General features: G+C 41.4%; 1 protein-coding gene across 1 annotated transcript in view; it reads right to left on the bottom strand.

Moving 5' to 3' along the window:
* LOC139265745 (sodium- and chloride-dependent neutral and basic amino acid transporter B(0+)-like) overlaps positions 1–22225 on the bottom strand; it is a 34076-nt gene extending 11851 nt beyond the window's left edge. The window contains exons 1-8 of the mRNA XM_070883089.1: positions 22019–22225; positions 21627–21780; positions 18566–18697; positions 17279–17446; positions 5951–6089; positions 3796–3928; positions 2475–2615; positions 811–1039 (exon numbers count right to left, since the gene is read on the bottom strand). Coding sequence (XP_070739190.1) covers positions 811–1039; positions 2475–2615; positions 3796–3928; positions 5951–6089; positions 17279–17446; positions 18566–18697; positions 21627–21780; positions 22019–22090 — 1168 coding nt within the window. The 5' untranslated portion in view covers positions 22091–22225. The remainder of the gene's footprint in view (positions 1–810; positions 1040–2474; positions 2616–3795; positions 3929–5950; positions 6090–17278; positions 17447–18565; positions 18698–21626; positions 21781–22018) is intronic.
* Positions 22226–23559: the final 1334 nt, after the last annotated feature.

The raw sequence follows: 23559 nt of genomic DNA, 5'->3' as shown, positions 1-23559 counted from the left end.
TTCATCACAGTTATCTGCAGAATAAAGATCCCTCTACTCTGCCTCAACAATGTGCCTCAGCCCCACCCTTAGAAGAGGTTGCACCAGTGTAACATTTTCCCATTGCCCAGACCAGCCATCCTGGGACCTCTCTGAGTGATGTTGCCAATTCAGTGCCAGTTTTGTGCTGTGGGCCCAGGCCCACTAGGACCAGGATGGAGACTGCCCAAACTCTTTCCAGGTAGGACCCTTGCACTCAGCAGTCGTGGAGACATTAGTCCCATCAGTTTGGGCCAAATTTGGTGCCAGATCCGAGAAGTAAGATGCATGTCCATCCCATTGCAGCACGCAATCCCCAGGTTATTCCTGTTTATGAATTACAAGCAGCTGATCAATTAGTGCTCCAATTCTGGCCTCTTGAGCATCCCTGATTTTAATCACTCCACCATTGGCAACCATCCCTTCAGCACCTGAGGCTCTAAGCTCTGGAATTCCTTCTCTAAACTTCTCCGCCTCTCCACCTCTCTTTCCTCCTTTAAGATGCTCCTTAAAACCTGTCCAAATATCTCCTTATGTGGCTTGGTTTGATAACACTTCCGTGAAGCACTTTGGGACATTTTACTTTGTGCTATATAAATACAAGTTGTTGTTGTTGACGTAGTTGCTTTGTTTACATGTCAAAGTTTTATGTTAAACGATTTCCAGTTAAAAACTATTGCCTCCAGATTTTGCCAACAGAATGGAAAGGCTGAGGTTGTTGAGCCAGAACAATTTTATCTTACAGTTTGGAAACATTTTAGCAGAAAACAATAAGTTTGAGTCTGCAGGTACCTGACTTTGCAACCTCTGAAACAAGCTTGTTTTGTATATGAGCCATGTGTCCAAGGATGGAGAAGATGGCAAATCCAGCAAACACACTTGTGCCACAATTAATAACACAAACAATGATGGTATCTGTGTAACAGTTGTTGTGGAATTTGTTGTAGGATGACAGTGCTGTCAAACCTCCCCAAGCGACTGACAATGAATAGAAAATTTGTCCTGCAGCATCTTTCCAGACCTGGTACAGTAAATAAAAGGTTGAATTAGTAAGCACCAGGAGATTTTACTTGGCCTCTTTGAATTGTGGCAGATAAAACTACATACCATGAGGACCATGGGAAGTTAGTATCACAGTTCAATGGTGAGCTAACTGAATGAAAATCCCTTTGGTCAATAGAGTCTCCCTTAAATACTAGGGCCAAAAGAACATAACATAAGAACATTAGAAATAGGAGCAGGAGTAGGCCATTTGGCCCCTCGAGCCTGCTCTGCCATTAAATAAGATCATGGCTGGTCTGAATCTGGCCTCAACTCCACTTCCCTGCCTGCTCCCCATAGCCCTTGACTCCCTTATCTTTCAAAATCTGTCTATCTCTACCATAAATGCATTCAATGACCCAACCTCCACAGCTCTCTGGGGTAGCGAATTCCAAAGATTCACAACCCTCTGAGAGAAGAAATTTCTCCTCATTTCCATTTTAAATGGGTGACCCCTTATTCTGAGACTATGCCCCCTAGGTCTAGATTCCCCCACGAGGGGAAACATCCTCTCTGCATCTACCCTGCCAAGCCCCATTCTGCCTCCATGTCTAATTTTCTCCAGGAGCTTATATGCTCTGTACTGCTATGTTTTCAAGTGTATGACTTGATGGTTTAATTGAATTACTGTCACCCTAGTTAAAAGTAGCACAAATCAAAGGTGCATCAAAAAGCTAACAGAATTCCACTAAAATTAACAATCAGATCATAATATCAATAACTGCCATGTCACAATATTGATTGTCCACTTAAATGTTACTGTGCGACCTACACATATAGCTTGATAAGATAATTACTGTACAATTTTATTAGTGAATTGTTTACAAGATACCATAAAGTATGCATCAAGCAGGAAATATGGCTGCTGTTGCATTGCATCCTATCCAGCCATATTCCATCCAATTCTATCATATCCCATTCCATCCTATTCTGCCCTGTCCCATCCAGTTCCATCGTATCCCATTCCATCCTATCCTGCCCTGTCCCATTTAATTCTGTCGTATCCCATTCCATCCTATCTTGCCTTGTCCATCCAATTCTATTGTATCCCATTCCATCCTATCCTGCCCGTCCCATTTAATTCTATCATATCCCATTCCATCCTATCATTATTTCATCCAATCTCATCCCATTTCTGCTATTTTATCCCATCATATCTGCAAACATCTCGATGTTAAAATGCATAAATTAAAGTCATTAGCCTTTAACCCTATGTTTCAGTTGCAACTTGCTTCTCCTTCTATCAACTGAATTGCAATGACTGGAATTTGTTTTCCCATAAGTGAACAATCAAAAAACAACACAGCTTTTGCATCGAACTTGTCATAAGTCAGGAAAATAAATAAAAGTGAAACGTGAAACAGTTTGACTGAAGAATACAGCTGAAGGTCTGTGGATTATCCTGGTGTGTTTACCTCAGCCTCACGCAGTTTCGTGAAGTTTGACTGACTTCCAATATAGTATTCAATTCCTTTATAGGCTCCATCCAGGGTAACACCTCGGATCAGAAGTATGATTAGAACCACATAGGGGAATGTCGCAGTGAAATAAACCACCTGAACATGGAGAGTAGCTTGTTAGATTTTCCTGGTACAACATTTACAGTATTGAATGCAATTTAATGACAAACTAATAGGCTCGTAATAAAAGCAGAGAATGACCCAGAATACAATTAAAGGCGTAATAACTATATGAAGGGTATATTTAACACTGAGCTGCATATTGTAACTGAATTTAAAAATAGCATGATATTGGGCTGGATCTTGCTGTAAGTATAACGGTGAGTTAATGATATGCACCCTTATTAATGTCCAAATCGGCCAGCAAATGCGGGGTTTAAAGATACGGTGTGAGTTACGAATCTCCAGACCTTGCTGGTCGATTTGTGCAACTCCACTGTTTGCTTCACACAAACGGTATCTCACCCTTCGCCTTCCCATTATTTTTAAGAACTTACTGGATTTACACATTAATAGCCTATTAAAATCAGCACAGAAATTTACGTCTTGTAATTAAGAGGATAAATACATTTTTAATGATGTGATAATTGTTAATACCGTGTCAATCAACCTCTTTGTCCCAGAAATTGAACAATTTAAATAGTGGAGTCTCATTTCTTTAGGTGGTAAATTGTTCTTAGAGATTTAAAAATTGTCAAATTTTTAATTTTTTAATTGTTTTCTTACTTTTCCTTTCTGTCCCTTTTTTCTCTCTCTCTTAATCTAATTTGTCTGGCCCTCTCTTTATTTCACTTTCTGTACCTGGTTTGACTCTAATTCACCCTCCATCTCACTCCTTTCACTTTCTTTCACAATCCTTAAATCTCATTGGTTAAGGATATATTGTTGGTCCTGCTGTTCACTGAGGTGCCAGATGCCCATTGTCCTCACCAAGCTGTTTTCAGCTCGCACTTCGAGCAAATTATGGTGCAAATAATTTTGAGCTGAAGAGTGCAGAAAAAGATGTAATCAGCAGGGTGCAGTTATGAGTGGCACTTCTCAGGGGTTTGGGAAATTGCTGCTGTTCTTTCACTCAGGAGAAAGATCTTCAAATCTCACTCAGGTCTGCAGTGCTCAAAAATTATGGATCTCACACTCCCCAAAGAGTCACTGTTAACATCATCTGTGAGGTAAACCAGCCCACTTCACAAATGATTTATAAATTCCAGTTTAATTGTTGCAGAAATTTGTACTCTGTCACCAGTGTTTTAACTCTATTCATCACCAATCATTTTACCTTTCCTGAAGATTTGATTCCTTTAGATAGCGCTGCCCCAACGATCAGCCAGGCCAGAAGCAGACAAAGGGCTAAATACCAGACTATCTCCCCAGTCTCATCCATTGAACTTGCGCGGCGTAAAGCCACATTACTAAATAAAATAACAACAGAAAACATCTCATGTAAGTGTACTGTTCATTACACACATTTAGTCAACTACACATGGATTTGAAAGGTAAAGAGAATCAGTACTGCTTTTAGAAGTGAATTGTTACAAGGAATTGAGATTAAATTTAATATTTTATTTTTTCTTTGTATTTGTGGTGTTCAGCTTTTATTTACTCCTGCCATTAGAGGAAAGAAGGAGCCCATAGGAACGTAGGAAGTGCCAGATGAAAAGAGACTCATGTCCACCTAGTTTGACTTCTACTTTCCTGGTAATCTCATGATACAAAGATAATGGAATTGTTTGACTAATCATGGCAATCAGTCTCTATCAATTAGTTTACAACAGTCCCAGACATAACACGAGGAAAACCCCAATGGTGGAAAGCTTTGCGAACCATAGGTCCAAAGTCACCTGTTCCTCCCAAGCATGCTATACTTACCATTTGTGGCCGGAATCATTAACTTGGAGTTGGGTTGCATGTGTATGGGCCGTGTGGTGGGTCAGGAACTCGAAGATTTGAACAGCTCTTCTGCACTGCGCATTCCATTCAATGGCCCCAATTAAAACAGTTTGCGCATTTCCCGGCCCAATTAAATCGATATTTAAAGTAGCCTTGCACACATCTCCATTGAAGGTTGAGGTAGGAGTGCAGAAGGTGTTTTATAAGAACATAAGAAATAAGAGCAGGATTAGGCCATTTGGCCCTTCGAGCCTGCTCCGCCATTCAATAAGATCATGGCTGGTCTGATCTTGGCCTCAGCTCCACTTTCCTGGCCACTCCCCATAACCCTTATCTCCCATAAAGTTCAAAAATCTGTCTATCTCCACCTTAAATATATATTCAATGACCCAGCCTCCACAGCATTCTGGGGTAGAGAATGCCAAAGATTCATGACCCCATGAGAGAAGAAATTCCTCCTCATCTCCATTTTAAATGGAATCATCATCATATGCACCCTCCTTCCGCTGCCTGCGCTTGATTTCAGCACGCTCTCATCAATGAGACTTGAGGCGCTCAGTGCCCTCCCGGATGCATTCCTCCACTTCAGCCGATCTTTGGCCAGGGACTCCCAGGTGTTGCGGCAAACCAGACTCCCCACCCACCCTTTCCTTCAATGACTGTCTGTCCCACCTTTGACAGAGACTGTAATTCCTGTATTGGACTGTTCAGTCACCTAAGAACTCACTTTTAGAGTGGAAGCAAGTCTTCCTCGATTTCGAGGGACTGCCTATGATGATGATTCCATTAGGCAAGAAAGCAGGTTTCATGTGGGAGTATTTATGCATTTTTCCCAGCTATCAATTAATGGACTCGCACAATGGCCACTGAGCATCCGCCTTCCCTTCACAGGCGAGTTTCCCGAGATATGTGAATCCCGAGGTGTGTGAATCCCGTGCGCAACAAGTTAATGCCAAATCCTGATGTTAAACAGCCTCTCCAGGGTCTCTCAACAAGCATTTAAATATTTCAATGAGGTCACCGCCTCTCCCAAGCAGGTCCGTGGTGCATTGGGAAATGCGCCTGAGTTAAATGTGGAAGTCGGCAGGATTACGGCGGGTTCCCGACACGCAGGCAATTTCTGCGAGTTTTACTGCTGACACGACCCTCCTAACCACACGCTCGGGACGGGGAAAATTCCAGCCGCCGTCTCATATTACTCAACTACTTTATCACAAAATATTTTGTGGGTCGCAATAATTAAATTAAACAATTAAGTCATAGCAGTGCAAAGCTTTGTTTAAACAGTGAGTGCAAATGAGATTCTCTGGAGAGTTGATTTGAAGGAGGAGTTCCTGACAGTGCTTCATTGACTGCCTTACAAAGAATTGTTAAAACTAGCTGGGTTTAGTCACTGTATCTCCCAATTTAAATAGTACCGCTACCTAAATCAAACAGCTTTGCACTCATTAAACAGAACATTCACCCAATTGACCTTCCCAAGAGGAAGTTACTGGTACAGCTGTGCAGGTTATAGGTGCAGTGATCTGTAGCAATTTACTTACTCCCAGTATTGCTCACTTGGACCCTGGTGAGGAACATAGATTTCTGATCCATTTGTACAAGTTTCATTGTTTGCCTGCAGCCATGTTGTATTAACTATTTCAAAATATCCACCATCCAGAGTGAGATTGCAGAGTGGATCTAGAAAATGTGGAATGTGAAACAAAGAAAGACAGACTTGAATTTATAAAGCTCCATTCACAAACTGAAGATATCCCAAAATGCGTTAAAGTCAATGAAGTACTTTTGAGGTGTAGTCACTGTTGTAATATATGAAAAGCAGCAGCCAATTTCCGCACAACAGGGTCTCACAAACAGCAATGTGATAAATGACCAGATAATGGGTGATAATGTTTTACGGAAAATATTGATCAGGGCACCAGGGAGAACTCCCCTGCTCTTCTTTGAAATAATGTCATGGGATCTTTAATGGAAATCTGAGGGGGCACGTGGGGCCTCGGATTAATGTTTTATCAAAACACAGCACCTCAGACAGTGTAGCACTCACTCCCTCAGCACTGCAGTGGAGTATCAGCCTAGATTTTGTGCTCAAGTCTTTGGAGTGGGACTTAAACCTACAACCATTCTGACTGAGAGGTGAGAGTGCTACCCACTGAGCCACAGCTAACACCTATGTGTTTAAAAGAACATTTTATTGGTAACAATACTGTCATATAATCAGGGCCACTGTTTTATTTTGACTGAAGAAGTCAGATCTGTTTTATTACATGGGATTTTTGCTGGTTTTCCCAGATTCTGATTCCCTGGAATCTGGAATCCATTGTAAAGGAAGTGGTATCAGTGCTCTTAGAAAATCATACTATGATTAGGCAGAGTCAGCATGGTTTTCTGAAAGGGTAATCGTGTTTGACAAATTTATTAGACTTTTTTGAGGATGTAACTAGCAGGGAAACCAACGGATGTAGTATATTTGGATTTCCAAAAGGCATTCGATAAGGTACCCAAAAAAAGGTTATTACACAAGATAAGGGCTTATGGGATTGGGGTTAATGTATTAGCATGGATTGGTTAATGGACAGAAAACAGAGAGTAGGGATAAGCGAGTCTTTTGCAGGTTGGCAGGCTGTAACTAATGGGGTGTCGCAAGGATCGGTGCTGGGGCCTCAGCTATTTACAATCTATATTAATGACCGAGGTGAAGAGATCGAGTGTAACTTATCCAAGTTTGCTGAAGATTCAAAACTAGGTGGGACAGTCAGCTGTGAGGAGAACATAAAGGGAGAGAAATTCAGGAGGAAAATGACTTTTCGTCATTTCATGCCGCTAATGACTCCCGTGAAATTCTGCGGGAGTTTAGCGGCAGCGGTTACCTGTAGTGCCCCATGGAAATCACTGCGCAGGGACCCGTTTTCGCTCCTGAGCGAAAATTCGGTAGCGCCCCCTGAAGCTGTACTGGGCGATGCCAGCGACATGCTCAGGAGGCACATAGCGAGCTGTAGGCCGCTTGCTAGGCAAAATTTAAAGGGAGGTGGGGAATTGAAAAAAATGGCCGGTCGCAGCTTTCTTCATTTTGGATAGTGGTGGTTGTGCCGCGATCTTGCAGCCCGGCACTCTGCTTATGTGCCAAACTGCTGCCACAGCACCCCGCTCCCTGGTGATCCAGTTGGGGCCCTGTTTCTCACATGCAGAGTCAGCAGTTTGGCCCTCCCCTTTAATGAAGGGCTCTGTCTATACGTGTTCCACCGCGTAGCGCAGCACCCCTCACGGAGTTCTTCCACCCTGTTCGCACCCCACAGAGCAAATGTAGGATGATATTGTGAGCTCCACCTATTGTCGGGGGCGGTAACCTGAATATAGGTCACAAGGTGGGACTTCCGCGGCTGGCACAGGAACTCCCGCCTCACGGCTGTTACCGCCCCCAAACGGGAAGCTACACAATTTTGCTCCCAAAGAGTTTGCAAAGGGATACAGATAGACTAAGTGAGTGGGCAGTAAGGTGGCAGATGGAGTATAATGTAGGGAAATGTGAGGTTATTCACTTTGGTAGGAAGAATAGAAAAACAGAATCTTTTTTAAGTGGTGAGAAACTTTTAAATGTTGGTGTTCAGAGAGATTTGGGTGTCCTCATGCAAGAAACACAGAAAGCTTGCATGCAGGTGCAGCAAGCGATAAGGAAGGCAAATGGCATGTTGTTCTTTATTCCAAGGGGGTTGGAGTATAAGAGTAAGGAGGTCTAGCTACAATTGTACAGGGCCTTGGTGAGACCACACCTGGAGTACTGTGCACAGTTTTGGTCTCCTTATCTAAGCAAGGATATACTTGTCTTGGAGGTGGTACAATGAAGGTTCACCAGATTGATTCCTGGGATGAGAGGGCTGTGTTATGATGAGAGATTGTGTAGAATGGGCCTATACTCTCTGGAGTTTTGAGGAATGAGAGATGATCTCATTGAAACATACAAGATTCTGAAGGGGATTGACAGGGTAAATACTGAGAGGTTGTTCCCTCTGGCTGGCGTATCTAGAACTAGGAGGGCATTTGAGACCAAGATGAGGAAGAATTTCTTCATTCAGAGGGTTGTGAATCTTTGGAATTCTCTGCCCCAGAGAGCTGTGGATGCTGAGTCTTTGAGTATGTTCAAGGCTGACATAGATACATTTTTGGACTCTTGGGGAATCAAGGGATATAGAGATCGGGTGGGAAAGTGGAGTTGAGGATCGATGATCAGCCATGATCTTATTGAATGGCGGAGCAGGCTCGAGGGTCTGTATGGCCTACTCCTGCTCCTATTTCTTATGTTCTTATGATTTTGTTTGCATTTCGGCCATTGGTTTACAGTAATAGAATAAACCAATGTTCATTTTTGCCGCAACGAATCCTATGATCTTTTTTACCAATATTTTAGTTCCAGTGAGATTTTGTGAAACCATAAATCAGTTATAATAAACAATATGTGGATAAAAAATTATTCAGAAGTATTTTTTACAGTGCATCTCATGTATTACGTCCACCCACTGTATTACAGTGCACCCCATGTATTAGAGTGCACCCCCTGTATTAGAGTGCACCCCCTGTATTAAAGTACACCCCATGTATTACAGTGCACCCCATGTATTACAGTACATCCCATGTACTACACTGAATTCTCTGTATTATTGTGCACCCCATGTATTACAGTACATCCCATGTACTACACTGAATTCTCTGTATTATTGTGCACCCTATGTATCAGAGTGCACCCCATGTATCAGAGCGCACCCTATGTATGACATTGCATGCCATGTTTACGTTGCTCCCCAAGAATTATACAGCATCCCATGTATTAGTGCATGCCATATATTATGATGCACCTCGCATATTACGGTATCCCTGTTGTATAACGGTGCATCATATCTACTACAATGTGACATATATATTTTATTGTGGTCACTCTACTTGTAATTGTAGATTTTATTTGATAGATTATGTAAAGCTACTAACCACAATATTTGATTAAGGCATTAATGCATAAACAGATCCTTTAATGAGTCATGCTTATCAGACAAGGCCATCTGGTTATTAAATAAATTTAGGGCTTTAAAGTGTTTCTACTGAAAGCTCAGGTATAGTGCACTTTCATTCACTAGTACAGCTGGTACAGAGAAATAGCAATTGACCCCACAGTGAATCCATGGGAACACATGACCCCCACAATGTCCCCATGAGAACACATGACCCCATGGCAACCCTTTGCCCTCTGATAACAGATAATACATCCTTGTGGATCATGGGTAAAAGTGCTAACTGCTTCCCATATCTACCTTTAGAGTAACATTTCTTGGGTTTGTCATGATTATGGTCCATACCATGACCAATATCTAGCTCATAACTGTTAAGACAATGGGGTTGAAATTGGTTTTCAGCAATAGTGCAAAATGGGTGTCTTTTCCATTGACTTCATAGTGTAAAAGGGTCTGCCAATTCGCTATTACTTGTTTTGCGCTCTGGGCGAAGAGCAATTTGACCCCCTATTTGTCAGTTTTTTCTTTGTTGCTGGTTAAATGTCCTTTCTTCTCCCTCGCTCGTTAATTCTGTGTTTTTCTACTTTCTATTTTGTTATTTTGGTTATTTCCCACTTCTGTTATTCGCCAATCATATTGGACAAAATATTTCCACAAAGTAAATTTTCTCTCTAATCCCATTCTACCAGAATTAATTTGTTCCCAAGCACATACCAGCAAAAAAAAAATCCAATATATAAGCACCAGAACAATTCCTCACCCAACCTACTATATCACCCTAAAAATAACTCCAATGCATATCAGAAAACGTCACAAAGAAATCATCAATTTATCTATGAACTTGACTACAACAACTTCCCATCCATAAACAGCACAACACACCCCATTAGGCCTCAACACATCCTGGGTTCTCAATATGGAAACTCTCTCTTTCCTGCATTAACTTTAATAGCAGCAGGAATTAAAACGTTAAGGAAAAGAGTCTCACAGACCAAGTGTGGAGCTTTCAAAAAGTCATCACTGTGGGGCACTAACAAATTAGAGAACATCTTTTTCCTATAGAAGAATTGTCTTACTAGCCTACTTGTAAAATAAAATCATCAGCTATTAGATATTAATCGACATGAGTTGGCCATTTTAATGGTAGAGAGATGAGGATGGAGGTGGAAGGATTTAGGGAGAGTCTTACTCTCTGGAACTCTATCAGCTATGATGGAGCAAATGGTGGAGTAAACAGAGAAGGCTAGAACTGGAAAACTGAAGGGTGTCAGAGGGGATATAACATTGGAGGAGGTTGCAGCGGTAGACATTGCAAGGTCCGGTGGACATATCAGCTTGGATTTTTCACAAACGTGGACCTATGGCAGAGCTGCTTCTCTGCATCCATTGGGTTGAGCTGATATTCTGCATTTTAAGCTAATTCGCATTATTTAGGGAGGGGCTCCGCAGACTCCAGAAGGGAATTGACCTGGAGAAGTTGGAGATTGGCTGCAGCAGCCCTCGTAGTATGGCAGGCAGTCTCTGTGCTATTTACTAAACTCTTTGGTGGGGAATTAAAATTTTACCAATGGGCACAGAAATAAATTGGTCACCGTGCAATCAATAACTTAACTTTTTGGTTCTTTAAAAATGTAAATGGCTGTTCTGCCACACATTGTAATGCTGCATGCCAGGACAAACGGGCATCCCTGACACCCAGTGTTAATGATAGAATTTCCATCGGTCGAGGAGAAATATTTCACCCAGAGGGTGGTGGGAGACTGGAACTCACTGCCTGAAAGGGTGGTAGAGGCAGAAACGTTCATCACATTTAAAAATAATTGGATGTGCACTTGAAGCACCATGAGCTACAGGGCTATGGACCAAGAAGTGGAAGGTGGGATTAGGCTGAATAGCTATTTTTCGGACGGCACAGACACAATGGGCCAAATGACCTCCTTCTGTGCTGTAAATTTCTATGATTATTTAATTCATCATTGGTAGACCATTTCAAAATGGTAGCACTTATTTGAATGGTCATATTGTAATAGTTTTCCAATCTCAATCTTCAGAACCAAAGTCAGACAATGGCCAGCCTCCTAGTCTACAGAACCAGGGTCATAGCCCCAATCTGTACAATAAGTTCACATAACACCCACAGTCCCAGTCTGTATAATAATGTTGGACATCACCCACAGTCCCAGTCTGTATAATAAGGTCAGACATCACCCACAGTCCCAGTTGTGTAAAGTTATTGCTGTACTACAACAATGAATAGGGAAAACCATAAGTTAAACATTCCATAGTAATTTGCAGACTGTAATTATGGAAGACTAAGGACAGGATGTGAGTCATAGGGTGTGGTAAGGGGAATGTAAATGTAACCCGATTCATTAATGTATCAGGGTGAATGAATTTCTATTTATTTCAGCATCGATGTGGGATGGGAAAGAAGAGAGACAGATAATAATTGGAGAGGGGAAAGAGATAGAGATGCTCTGGTTGGGAAAGACATTGGAGATGATCATGTGGGTGAAATGAGAAATAGAGACAGAGAAACCCAGTTGTTGGGTGTGAAGAGAGAAGCTGATGAGGGATGAAAACCTTGTTAAAGGGTTGTCTACTGGATACTTGGATCATTTATAATACTGCAATAATTCATCTACTTGGTATTTATATAAAAAGAGTTTTCCCCACAATTGTCCATTGTGACCCACAGATCTGATTGGTCCGTACTAGCCGTGTAATTGTTAATACATTATTGCTCACACAGTAAGCAGGGACCAATCATTGAGCTTCCAGCCCAACTATCGCCCTGGGGCCAAACCCCGGTCTCCCTGCTCCCTCCAATCATGAGCCCAGACCGCAGGCTCCCTGTTCCACTCCAAACCAGGCCCCTGCCCCCAATCCCACACACACTGATATTAGGACAATACCCAGCCGCCATTTTGGGTCTATTCTAATCTTCTGACTTCAGATTATATTGGCTCTCATCTCTTATGGACGAATCTCAACTCCCCAAGTTTTTGCGAGTGTCTATCCTCACCTTGAGATCTAGGTAAGCTTTCAGTAACATGTGTGGAAAATGCACAACAAACCCTATCTGGCCATAGCTTTTAGCTACTGCAGAAATCCTATGTTTCCATAAGATCTCATTCCAGCCTCTGAAAGCAGCTAAACATCGTATCAGACCTCATATTAAATTAAAACATTGTTATTTTATTTTATGAAATAACAGCAAATAAGTAATAATCATATTATATGCTTATATATTTTCCGTGCATTGAGTAGCTTAATAAGCTGTTTCTTAGAAATTCATAGTGACCAGTGACTTGCCTGAGATTTTCAAATTGATTCACCCACTTTGATAGCTCAGAAAATATTTATTAAGACTTCCAGATTTTAAAAACTCCGGCACACAAATTTAAAAGATTACTGCTCACGATGCGATCTCCTCTACATTGAGGAGACCAAATGCAGATTGAGTGACTGCTTTGCGGAACATCTCTGTTCAGTTCCTAAGCATGACTCCGAGCTTCCGGTTGCCTGTCACTTTAATTCCCCGCTCCACTCCACTCTGACCTCTCCGTCCTCGGCCTCCTACACTGTTCCAATGAAGCACAACGCAAGCTTGAGGAACAGCACCTCATTTTTTGTTTAGGCACTTTACAGCCTTTTGGACTCAACATTGAGTTCAACAATTTCAGACCAGAACCTCTGCCCCTATTTTTTCACATGGCAGCTGTTGATGATTCTGCCATTCCCATTTACATCTCTTCTGATGCTAGAACCTCCACTTTTGTGCTTATCACCCAAAAATGGCCGTTATTTCCAGCGTGGGTGTTAAATAAGGTTTTTCAAATCGTCTGCTTCTCACTCATTCTCAAAACACCAAGTTTACAATTTTGAAAATGGGCATTACCGTAAGCGATATCAAATGGGCGTTAAATTTTTTTGACCTTCTGCCATAAAATGTGGCCGTCCTTAGCAATGGCATGGCAACACTCGATTCCCGTGATTCAGGAGTTCAAAGGTCATCATGACATGCTCAGAAGAGGAGACAGAAAGAGAGGGAGCTTATCTCAACCATACATGAGAGCCAGAAGCAACATCTTGCTTCTGGCTAGGAGCACATTCCCACCTCGGGACTGTCCTCTCCCATATCCGTCCAAACAGTGCTTCAGCCGTCACCCCCAATGAAGCATCGCCTGAGGATCTCCTCGGCCAGGCGGCATGGAGTCAGGAGGGGAAGGGAAGGGGGTAGAGGTGGGGAGGAGAAGCGGGGGGGGGGGGGTGGTGTGGGGGAGGGCAGGGGGAAGGGTTGGTTATTACAGAAGTACTGATGATTTCAGATAAATGTTCGGTTTAAATGTTTTTTATTTAACAAAACCTTGTAGCACATTGGCTCAGATAGCTGCACCATTACACGCTGGTGATTCCTTTTCATCAAAGGGTATAATTACACTTAACTTCAATCAACTTAAACTTTAACTGTCACCAAGATGATGCCCAACATTGATGTATGACCTGCACACCCAGCAGTGTGTCAGCCTTGTAAATAACACCAATGTTCTTTCAGGCAAAGTGCTCATTGATGAGCTCCTGATGTATGGCTCTTGCAGCTCTCATGCCACTATGGGCCCTTTCATGTGGTCTACAGGGGGGCAGGGGCATGGCTTCAGCGTCAGCCTGATTGTCTGGGCCGATGTCAGCATCCGCCTCCTCGTCCTCTTCTTTCTCTCTCTGGTGAGGTGGACTCTCAGACTCATCAGGCAATTCTTCTCCCCTCCTGATAGCCAAGTTGTACAGCATGGAGTACACCACCATGAATTGAGCTACCTGCTCAGGGTGGTATTGGAGCTCGCCTCCTGAGTGGTCCAGGCATCTAAAGCGCTGCTTCAGTACTCCAATGGTTTTCTCCACAATATTGTGAGTTGCTCTGTGGCTCTCATTATATCATTTTCGGCTTTGGTGTGGGTATCACGCAGGGGGGGGGGTCATCAGCCAGGTGACGAGGCCATATCCTTTGTCACCAAGCATCCAGCATTGACCTTGTGGCTCATTGTTAAACAAGTCAGATACAGTGCTCTCACGCAGGATGTGAGCATCATGGATGCTGCCTGGAAATTTAGCATTCACTGCCAATATAATTTGCTGGTGGTCGACAACCAGTTGGACATTCAAGGAGTGGAATCCCTTGCGGTTCCTGAAAACCTCAGCATCCTGAAAAGGTGCCCGCATCGCGATGTGCATACAGTCTATTGCTCCCTGCACTTTGGGGAAGTTTGCAATTCTGGAGAATCCTAGAGCCCTCTCAGTGTGTGCCTCTCTGGTCATAGGGAAGTTGATCAAGTCCCTCCTGCATGCGTACAGGGCTTCAGTGACCTGCTGAGAAAGTTCGCAAATGTCTCCAGCTGTGGCCTGAAAAGAGGTGGAGAACGACAGTGTCGCAGTGACCTCGATGGACAGTGCAGTACTGATGGTGCTGGCAGGCTGCAGATCTGCCCTTATCAGCTGGCATACCTCAGTGATAACCTCTTTGTGGAAGTGCAGTCTCCGAAGGCAGGTGGTGTCAGGCAAGTCGAGGTAAGAATGCTTCTCCTTGTACTTGCGGGGGGTGTAACGTCTGGTCCTCCTCATCTGTCTGTCACGTCTTACATTGGGCACATAATGCAGTGGAGCGTTCCTTCGGCGATGTCGAGTCTGCTGCATGTAATTGGTCAGCAAAAGAGGGTGAGAAAGGACAGGCCCCATTGCAGTGGCTCTCTGTTTTCCACCGATTGGTCACAAACAAGGAATGCCCCGATGAAGACAGCTCTTCAATTCCAATTGGTCACAGTGTGGTCAAGATGGTTTTACAGATGTTCACATCAACTCCAACGACCTGCAGAATACACCCGAACTCTGCCGAGGTTGAAGCACAGCAGCCTTTTAAAGGACGCGACATGTGATCTAGAACATGGCGTCCATAACGCTGTGATTCGCTTTCTCTGGGTGTTTTTTTGGGCGAGCGATATTGTGGCCGATATGTGTGCGAGGAGGTGAAATTGACGATGGGCGATCTCATGCCCACTAGTTTCGGTAAATTTGCTCTTTACAACAAAAAAAGGGGGCGGGCGTTAATATTGAATCTCGGCGTTAAATCGGTGCAGAACGTAACGCTCGCCGATATTATGGTCGTTGAATTCACCCATTCTGCTGATTCCGCCCAAAAAACGTGGGCGGGCGGTAATAATTTTTTCCTGCATTAAGCATATGGAGAAAGTAATGCTCGGCGATAAGTTTCCGAAAAATGCCTGCCAGTTTCGATTTTGTGCCAAAATGGGCGATATATGGCCGTTATACGTCATTTCAGCAGTAAAATGAATGTTAAGTGGGCATTAAGCATGCAAAAAAAGTGGAGGTTCTAACCGCTTGACTTATCTTTTCTTTCTTTACTTGTCCCATTACTAGCTCCTTTTGCTTTGTACTATCATACTTTTTGTAATTTAATCACTCCTGCCTTCCACCCTATCACAGACCTTCCCTTTTGTTTTTTCCTCCTCTCGCCCCTTTCCCTGCACTTGCATAAAATCTGTTACATCTCTAACTTTTTCCAGTTCTGATGAAAGGTCATCGACCTGAAACATTAACTCTGTTCTCTCTCCACAGATGCTGCCTGATCTGCTGAGTATTTCCAACATTTTCTGTTTTTATATTAAAAGATTACTGCCAGTCACAATCACACAGCATTACTCCAACCTGTAACTTAATGAACTTGCATAATTGTATTCCAATACAATTGAACTGGGATCTTAACTGCAGTTCATTTTTGTTAAATTTCTTGTGTACTGTGGCTGAATTTAAAGGAGTAGCCACTAAATCAAAACTAGATTCATTTTTGTCACGCCCGTGTCCTAGCCCCTGTTCAAGACAGAGCCAAGACTATTTCTGCAGCTCTCTGTGTTTCTAAGCCTGACGTTGAACAGTGGGTTTCCATGGCTAGTGAGAAGAAAAGGAAAGAGTGCACAATATTCAAAAGATAGAGAAACACACTAAAAGGGAGTATGTTTGTGTGAGGCAGAGAGTGAGTGGTAGATATACAGAAATGAAGCGACAAACAAGAATGGAAGACAAACAGAACGAAAGCGAGAACGAGAGGAAGAATCTTAAAATAGGTGACGAACAGATAGGTTTAAAATTAACCTAACCTGCCCAGCGGGAAACTGACTGGATCTGATTGGCTGCCCATTGTGCTCAATAGAAAGTAAAATTAGGTAGGGTGTAAAATGGATAGCCCATGAGATCTCAATAGTTTCTTTCAGGCGGGTTAGGTTAAAATTACTCTACAGTTGCAGGAACAAAGAAGCACATTTTTTTTTACCCATGAGCAACATCATGGGAGATCAATTCGTTTCATTTTAAGCATTTTGTCTGTTAAAATGTACTGACTATCCTGAAAACGCAGTGGCTCAGTAATATGCTTGCCACCCCTGAATGCTAACCAAACACTTACAACAATAGGAGGACACCAGCTAGTCCTTTGAGCCTGTCCTATCCTATCTCACATGGTGTAACCTATACGCACCCATCTCATCCCATCCCATCTCAACCTCCATCCCCCACATTAAAACCCAAACAATCTCCAAAGAGAGTCAAAGAAAGAGAAAAAGAACCATGGGCCAATCAAGGAAAAAAACCTTTTGGCAATTAAGTAAGTTCCAGGAAACCATGATAACAGATGCCACTATCCCCTTCAACCTATCTATCTTCTATTACTTGAGATGCCTTCAATCAAAATGAAGATAGCTACTTAAAGTATTTTCAACTTTTTCTCATTCATTCAGTCCAACAGAATGTAAAACGAATAGTCGGTGTCTATACTTTAGCAATATAATGTTAACACAGTACCTTTGGGAGTCCTGCTGCATGTTTCATCTGGACCCCACCAACTGAAGCAGTCTGCCCACGGCAGGGGGGATTGGAAGGAAGCAAACAAGTAGTACAGGCTGTAGGCGATGATGCAGTTGTAGTAAATGGTCACAAATGTTGACACAAGAACCATGGTGATACCCACACCTTTAAATGGATTGAGAAAGAGACATTTAAATTAGAAACTATTCAGTTGAAATTATTGTTTTTTCACATATTCAGCTGGTCGGATAAACCAATTTTGATCAGCAAGGTCAGTTCTTCTGTCACTTGTGTGTCCATAATTGTCTCGAACGGAGGGAGGAAAAGGGCAGCAACACATTGGTAGAGTGCCAGGATGAACTGAGAGAGCTGGAGGAGAGTGCCTCTGTGAAAGAGTGGGGAGTTTGATGGTGTATGGAATCTCTGTGAATTGGGGAAGGGAGTTGGATGGTGTACAGTACTTCTGTGTTTTTGTGTTTACATCATTCTCTAGAATTATCTCATAACTACTTAATTGCAAAGCAGGTTAATGCAAATGCTTTTAATTTTAGTCGTGGCTCAGTTGCTAGCACTCTCTCCTCTGAGTCAGAAGGTTGTGGGTTCAAATCCCCCTCCAGAGACTTGAACACAAAAATATAGGATGACACTCCAGTGCAGCATTGAGGGGGATGCTGCATTATCGGATACAGGGACAGCTCTAGAGCCCTCACTGCCGCACTGTTGAGTTACACATGTAATTCCATTTTTATTTAATTCTAAGCAGCACTGTTCTTTCTCTCAAAACTCTCTTCATTCGCTTTTATTTTTCATTGAGCTTCTCATTCCAGAGCATAATAATGCAATAGGAGAGACTGAATTCCCTCCTCCACTTCATATGGAAAATATTTATTCAAACCCTTCAATTCCTTTCAATTACCTGTCGAACCCCAGTTGCTGCATCCAAATGAAATGAGTAAAACTAACACAATCTCAATTAATCAACAACTCTTTTAGAAAAATAACACATGAAACTAACATCAGCATTAATAACTGAATTACAGAGAGTTCTCCAGGCATTGGCTCTAATATCTGACTAAATTTGGAATGAGGAAAGCAAATGGTTCACTTGCTGCGTCTGTCTCTTCACTGTCTGTATTTGTCTTTGTAAAGTGTACGACAGATTAGATTGTAAACAGTACTTCAAAGGCTGACTTAAACCACCATCTGATAAGGAATAAATAACCAGTATATTCATATGAATGAAACAATATTAATCATTTAACATTTTGCTAAATAAATATGAACCTTGTAAGATTGGCACAGCTTTCCACACTGCAACAGGTCCGAGGCTGGCAAACTGCCCAAAAGAGCACTCCAAGAAAAACAAGGGCATTCCAGCCAGTGCCAGCATGACTATGTAGGGAATAAGAAACGCACCTGGAAAATATAACAAAGGAAAGTTGAAAAAGATTGTATGGATGTTAGAGTCACCAGGTTTATTGATAGTTTCTAGTGGATGTTAAACAACTAAACAGTCCATTTCATATTAACACAGGAACTAAAAGGTGTAATTGACAGAACGGTGTGACTGCAGATGTAAAATTTACTCAGCGCCTGAATACAAAACAAAACAGCCACAATGAACATTCAGGCTCTTATCCTATCGCATTTCTCCCAACACCCCAGTCCCTTGCACTAGAGAGTCTCAACTGGCACCTGGCACAAAGCAAATGCTCTATTTCAGCACAGTCATGTATTTTACAGGGTAATCCTTATGGGATCAGGGCTGGAGGTGAAAATAGAATCTGTGTTCCCAGCAGAAACTTTCGACATTGATTTTTCACCAAGAAATGGAGTATCTATAATAACTACTGAAACTACAGAATATGAAAGTACATAAAGAGATTATTATTATAACATCAAAATGCACCATTACTTTAGGTAAATCGTCGAGCAAGTTCAAATCTCCAGGCAGTGTGAATAACAGCATGGTTAAAAAGAAAAAATATGAATACAACTTGGCAATACTTAGTGGAAAATTAAAACCTTTATTAGATCAGATTCTTTTTTCCCTTTGGACGTTATTAAGAAAGACTGAAATGCTACAGGCACTAACCTCCCTGGATTTGCAACTGATCTTTAAGTTGCATTTACCTTGCTGTGGCCTCCTTTATTATTGTTAGATACACTTCAGTTGATATGTGTGCCAGTGACAGCAGGAAACAAGTTTTAAGCTTTTCCCAAAGTGAGTTAACAAGGCAGGTAATCATAGTTTTGATGAAACTAATTTATACATGTTGTTGTTTCTCTACAGTTTTAATACAACAACTGGATGAATTTTGGAAAGTAATTGTAGCATTGTAAATTAGGGGATATAATGAATTAAAGATTTTTTAATTCTGTTAATTTGAGTGGCAAAGTAGATATGAGTATAATACACCCCTGCATGCTTTCATGTAGTAAAACTCTGAAGTTGAACATTAGTCAGGCACTAAATGCAGTGATTTATGTTGCTGGGGAGTTTCCCTTGTAACCTGAGGTATTGTATGGGAAAGGAAGCTTATGAAAATGGATTTCAAACTAACTCACAGGAATATTCCCATAATCTCAGGTCTTCAGCGAAATTAACACAAGAAATGACTTGGATACAGAAACCTGGTCTGAAGGAATGTAGGTAAGGCAGCCTGTTGAGTGAATATTTTGGAAGTGTAATTGTAGCATTGTAAATTACGGGATATAATGCATTAAAGATGTTTTAATTCTGTTAATTTGAGTGGTATTGTAGATATGAGTATAATATACCCCTGCATGCTTTCACATAGTACAACCCTGAAGTCGAACATTAGTCAGGCACTAAATGCAGTGATTTATGTTGCTGGCGGGTTTCCTTGATATATTTACAGACTTACAGTAATCTGACACCAAAGGGTAGGGCTTGGACCTGGTTCCGATGTTGGAGAAACTGCTCAGTAACTATTTCTTGTTACACATAATATGGAAATGTGAACATTTAAAACCAATTATAGAGATCCAATGAATATATGGCTGAAAGTTCTGTGTGCCACTTCCATACTGGTCAAACTGTCCCCAGGAAAGGACAGTGCACTGACTCACTAACTTCTAATAAACCCACCGATGGTGAAAAGGGGCAGTTAGTAGTTCCTGATTTTCAAGGGCTGAATGTTGAATACTGGAGAACAGATATTCTCAGTAGAAGTACTATTTTCAGGGAAGGACAGGCTCCTTCAGATTATTTTGGAGTCCGACAAAGGGTTGGCACTCTAATCTTCGTAAAAGCATGGCATAGGTATTGTTCTCTGTTGAAACATATCCCTCGGTTTATCTATTTGTCTGTCTGTCTAGAAACATTTTCTTTAATCACTACACAGAATAATCAAATTATCTTCATTCTTTCCCATGTTACAACAGTGGCTACACTCCAAAAGTATTTCATTGGCTGTAAAGCACTTTGAGAGGTCAGGTGGTCATGAAAGGCGCCATAGAAATGCAAGTTTTTCTTTTTTTCTATTTCATTGTTCATATTGTGATTCCGTTAATATTTTATGATGTGAATATACATTAATATATGGGAGGTGTTTTATCTCTCAGCTCCCATTCTGAATGTTCAATGAAAAATTAAATTACCAGGGAAATTCTCACCTTTAAATTCCTCTCTTTCACTGAATCAGAATGCTTTCCATCTCTTTAATTAAAGACATTGAGCACCCGTGTTATAATATTTTTACACTTTTGTTCTCTGTTTCCATTGATCCAGTTTTGTGGGTTTGCGATACGAGCAGTATAATCCAATTTACAAACCTGAGCCTAGAACCTGACTGGGAGATTGATGATTGAGGAATTCAGATATTGTGCACTAAAGGCGCCTGATGTGACCAGTTCATGCATTTTAAACAATAACACTTTAAAAGGTATTCAAAAGTAATAACTCATCAGTTCTACACACCTGCCAAGGCTCATTCATTTAGGTTTTAAATACCATCTATGTGATATATCTCACTCCTAACTAAAAACAGATTTCTCTTAATGGGTTTTTGTTCAGTGTCAGTCTTTCTAGAAATATAAATCTCACTCCTAAATAATCACTGATCTTGTCAGTTTTACTCTGGAAGGGACTGGTGGAATGAATTTCCAGTTTGCTATCTAATCATGGGGTGCTTCTTAAATCCCCACTACATTTTATAAATAGCCAACAGTTTAAAGTTGTAATTCAATTTATTGTTCCTTATATCAGTAATGATCAACCCTGCCTTATTTACCTAGGTTCCCTGGTTCACTGAATTAAATATGTTTTTACAAGTCAATTTCTTCCTTTCTCTGCCCTGTATTTTGGATTTGACTACAGTACCTCCTCCATTTTTGTAAGCCAGGTAAGGGAATCGCCAGACATTGCCCAAACCCACAGCATAACCAATCATTGAGAGCAAGTAGTCAGTCTTCGAGGACCAGTTGCCTCGCTCCACATTCTCGTCATTTTTATCCACATGTTCACTGGTAGCAACCTGGGGGAAAGAGCGGAAATGGGCGACTCAGAAGTTAGACTTTGTCAGACTAGAACTCAAGAAACAAGTACAGTTTTCACCCACTGCAGAAACACTGTGTTGTTCTCCATTTAGCAGCAATCGGTTGATAGTTTGGAAACACCCCGAACCCCACAGAAAGCCTCTGCAATTCACAACAACCAAAATCCCCAAATCATCAGCACCTCTCGGGTTTGTCATGTTTTGATAAAATACTCACTGTGTCCCTTGGAGAGTGCGTTTGGTGGTCATTCGTTGAGAACCCAGGTAAAGACAATTCTCCCTTGTTCATTTTTGGACAATGATGAACGATTCTTCTGTTTACTGAAGATGGGATGTAAAACTTGAGGAGGACACCTTTGCCCAATGATCTTCTCACTTTGTACTGCTCCTTGACTCTGGTTAAGGATTAATCAGCTCCACACCAGACAGAGACTCTTCTGCAGTCAGAACCAAGTTCCTTATATGCAATTTAAAAGGGGTGTAACTCTGCTTACTCATGCTATGATGGCATCCAAGCTCCCAGAGTATTTCAAATGTTATTCGGTTAATCTGCCAGACCAAAATCTACAGGTTTCACAATATTTTTTAAACGAGACAGTACCAAGTGCACCTGCAACAATCAGGAGCTCAGGCAAAGCAGCACTTTGAATGTTAAAAGTGGGACAGTCTTTTCTAATGTCAGAAACTTAAAGGTAATCCACTGGTGCCTGAGTTCATTTTACACTTTTAAATTACTGTTTGAATATTTGGTTTTGCTCCAGTTATTCTGAGACTATATGCTTCACCTCCAAGTGGTCTCACAACCAACACAGACTGATCCCCCTGTGAGGTTTATGTTGTATCTCAGGTACACAGGATATGCAGTGTCGCAGTATTATTAGTGCTAAAAGAGTCTTGGAGCCCACTGTTCTTAACTAAAAGTTACTGTTGGTATTATCAGTGACGATGAGCCAGTTCATATGAGGTTCCTTAGACTGCCCAGTTAGCGAAGGTGTTAACTCATTTATGATGAGACAAAATAGAGGACAGAGGACTGTAATTTGAATGCTTTAAATGTTTAGTCACTGATATCATCAACAGTAATTACTATCTGATTGTGCAATGGATTATGTGTTTAAGGAAGAGATTTAATTGGAAATAACAGAGCTCTAAAAAACTGGCCTTTGAAACTGATTTTTAACTGTTCAAAATGTCAATATTTTAAAAGTCACTTCCACCTCCAAAACATTCAGCAGGAGTCAAAAGATTGAAGAAACAAACTATGTTATTTTAATCTTAAAAAATACATATTACATATTGGATCAATATCATATTAATAGATAATCCCTTGCTTTGAATAGTTTTATAATATACCAGTTACAGTAAAATGTAAGCTTGTAACCAGTATGTCCATGGAAGCAGGGATTCCCCCATAATCTGCATCAGAATAACAATTCTTATCATGTGACAGGTTTTTAATAGGACGATCAATAAGGGATAATATGGTGTATCTCTCTTCACAGAGTTCGATATGTATGCTTGTGAAGTGTTTGGTAAAAGGAAATCATTGTAGTGCTGGCTGGTATGAAGAACAGCCCAAATTCCATGAATTGTTCCTTAATATGCATAAACCACTGATAACTAATAAAAATACAGACCATACTAAGCAGAATTTCAAAAGGGAGAAATGGAGCATTCACAGTTGGCTTTAACCTTCACGGGGAAAGACACTCCAAATTTAATAATGATCATGGGATATTTGTCAGTTTTACTCAGAGC

Source organism: Pristiophorus japonicus, chromosome 6, assembly GCF_044704955.1.
Source record: "Pristiophorus japonicus isolate sPriJap1 chromosome 6, sPriJap1.hap1, whole genome shotgun sequence".
NCBI lineage: Eukaryota > Metazoa > Chordata > Chondrichthyes > Pristiophoridae > Pristiophorus > Pristiophorus japonicus.
Note: the sequence above shows the minus strand (reverse complement) of the source record. Positions and strands in the feature narration are given on the sequence as shown.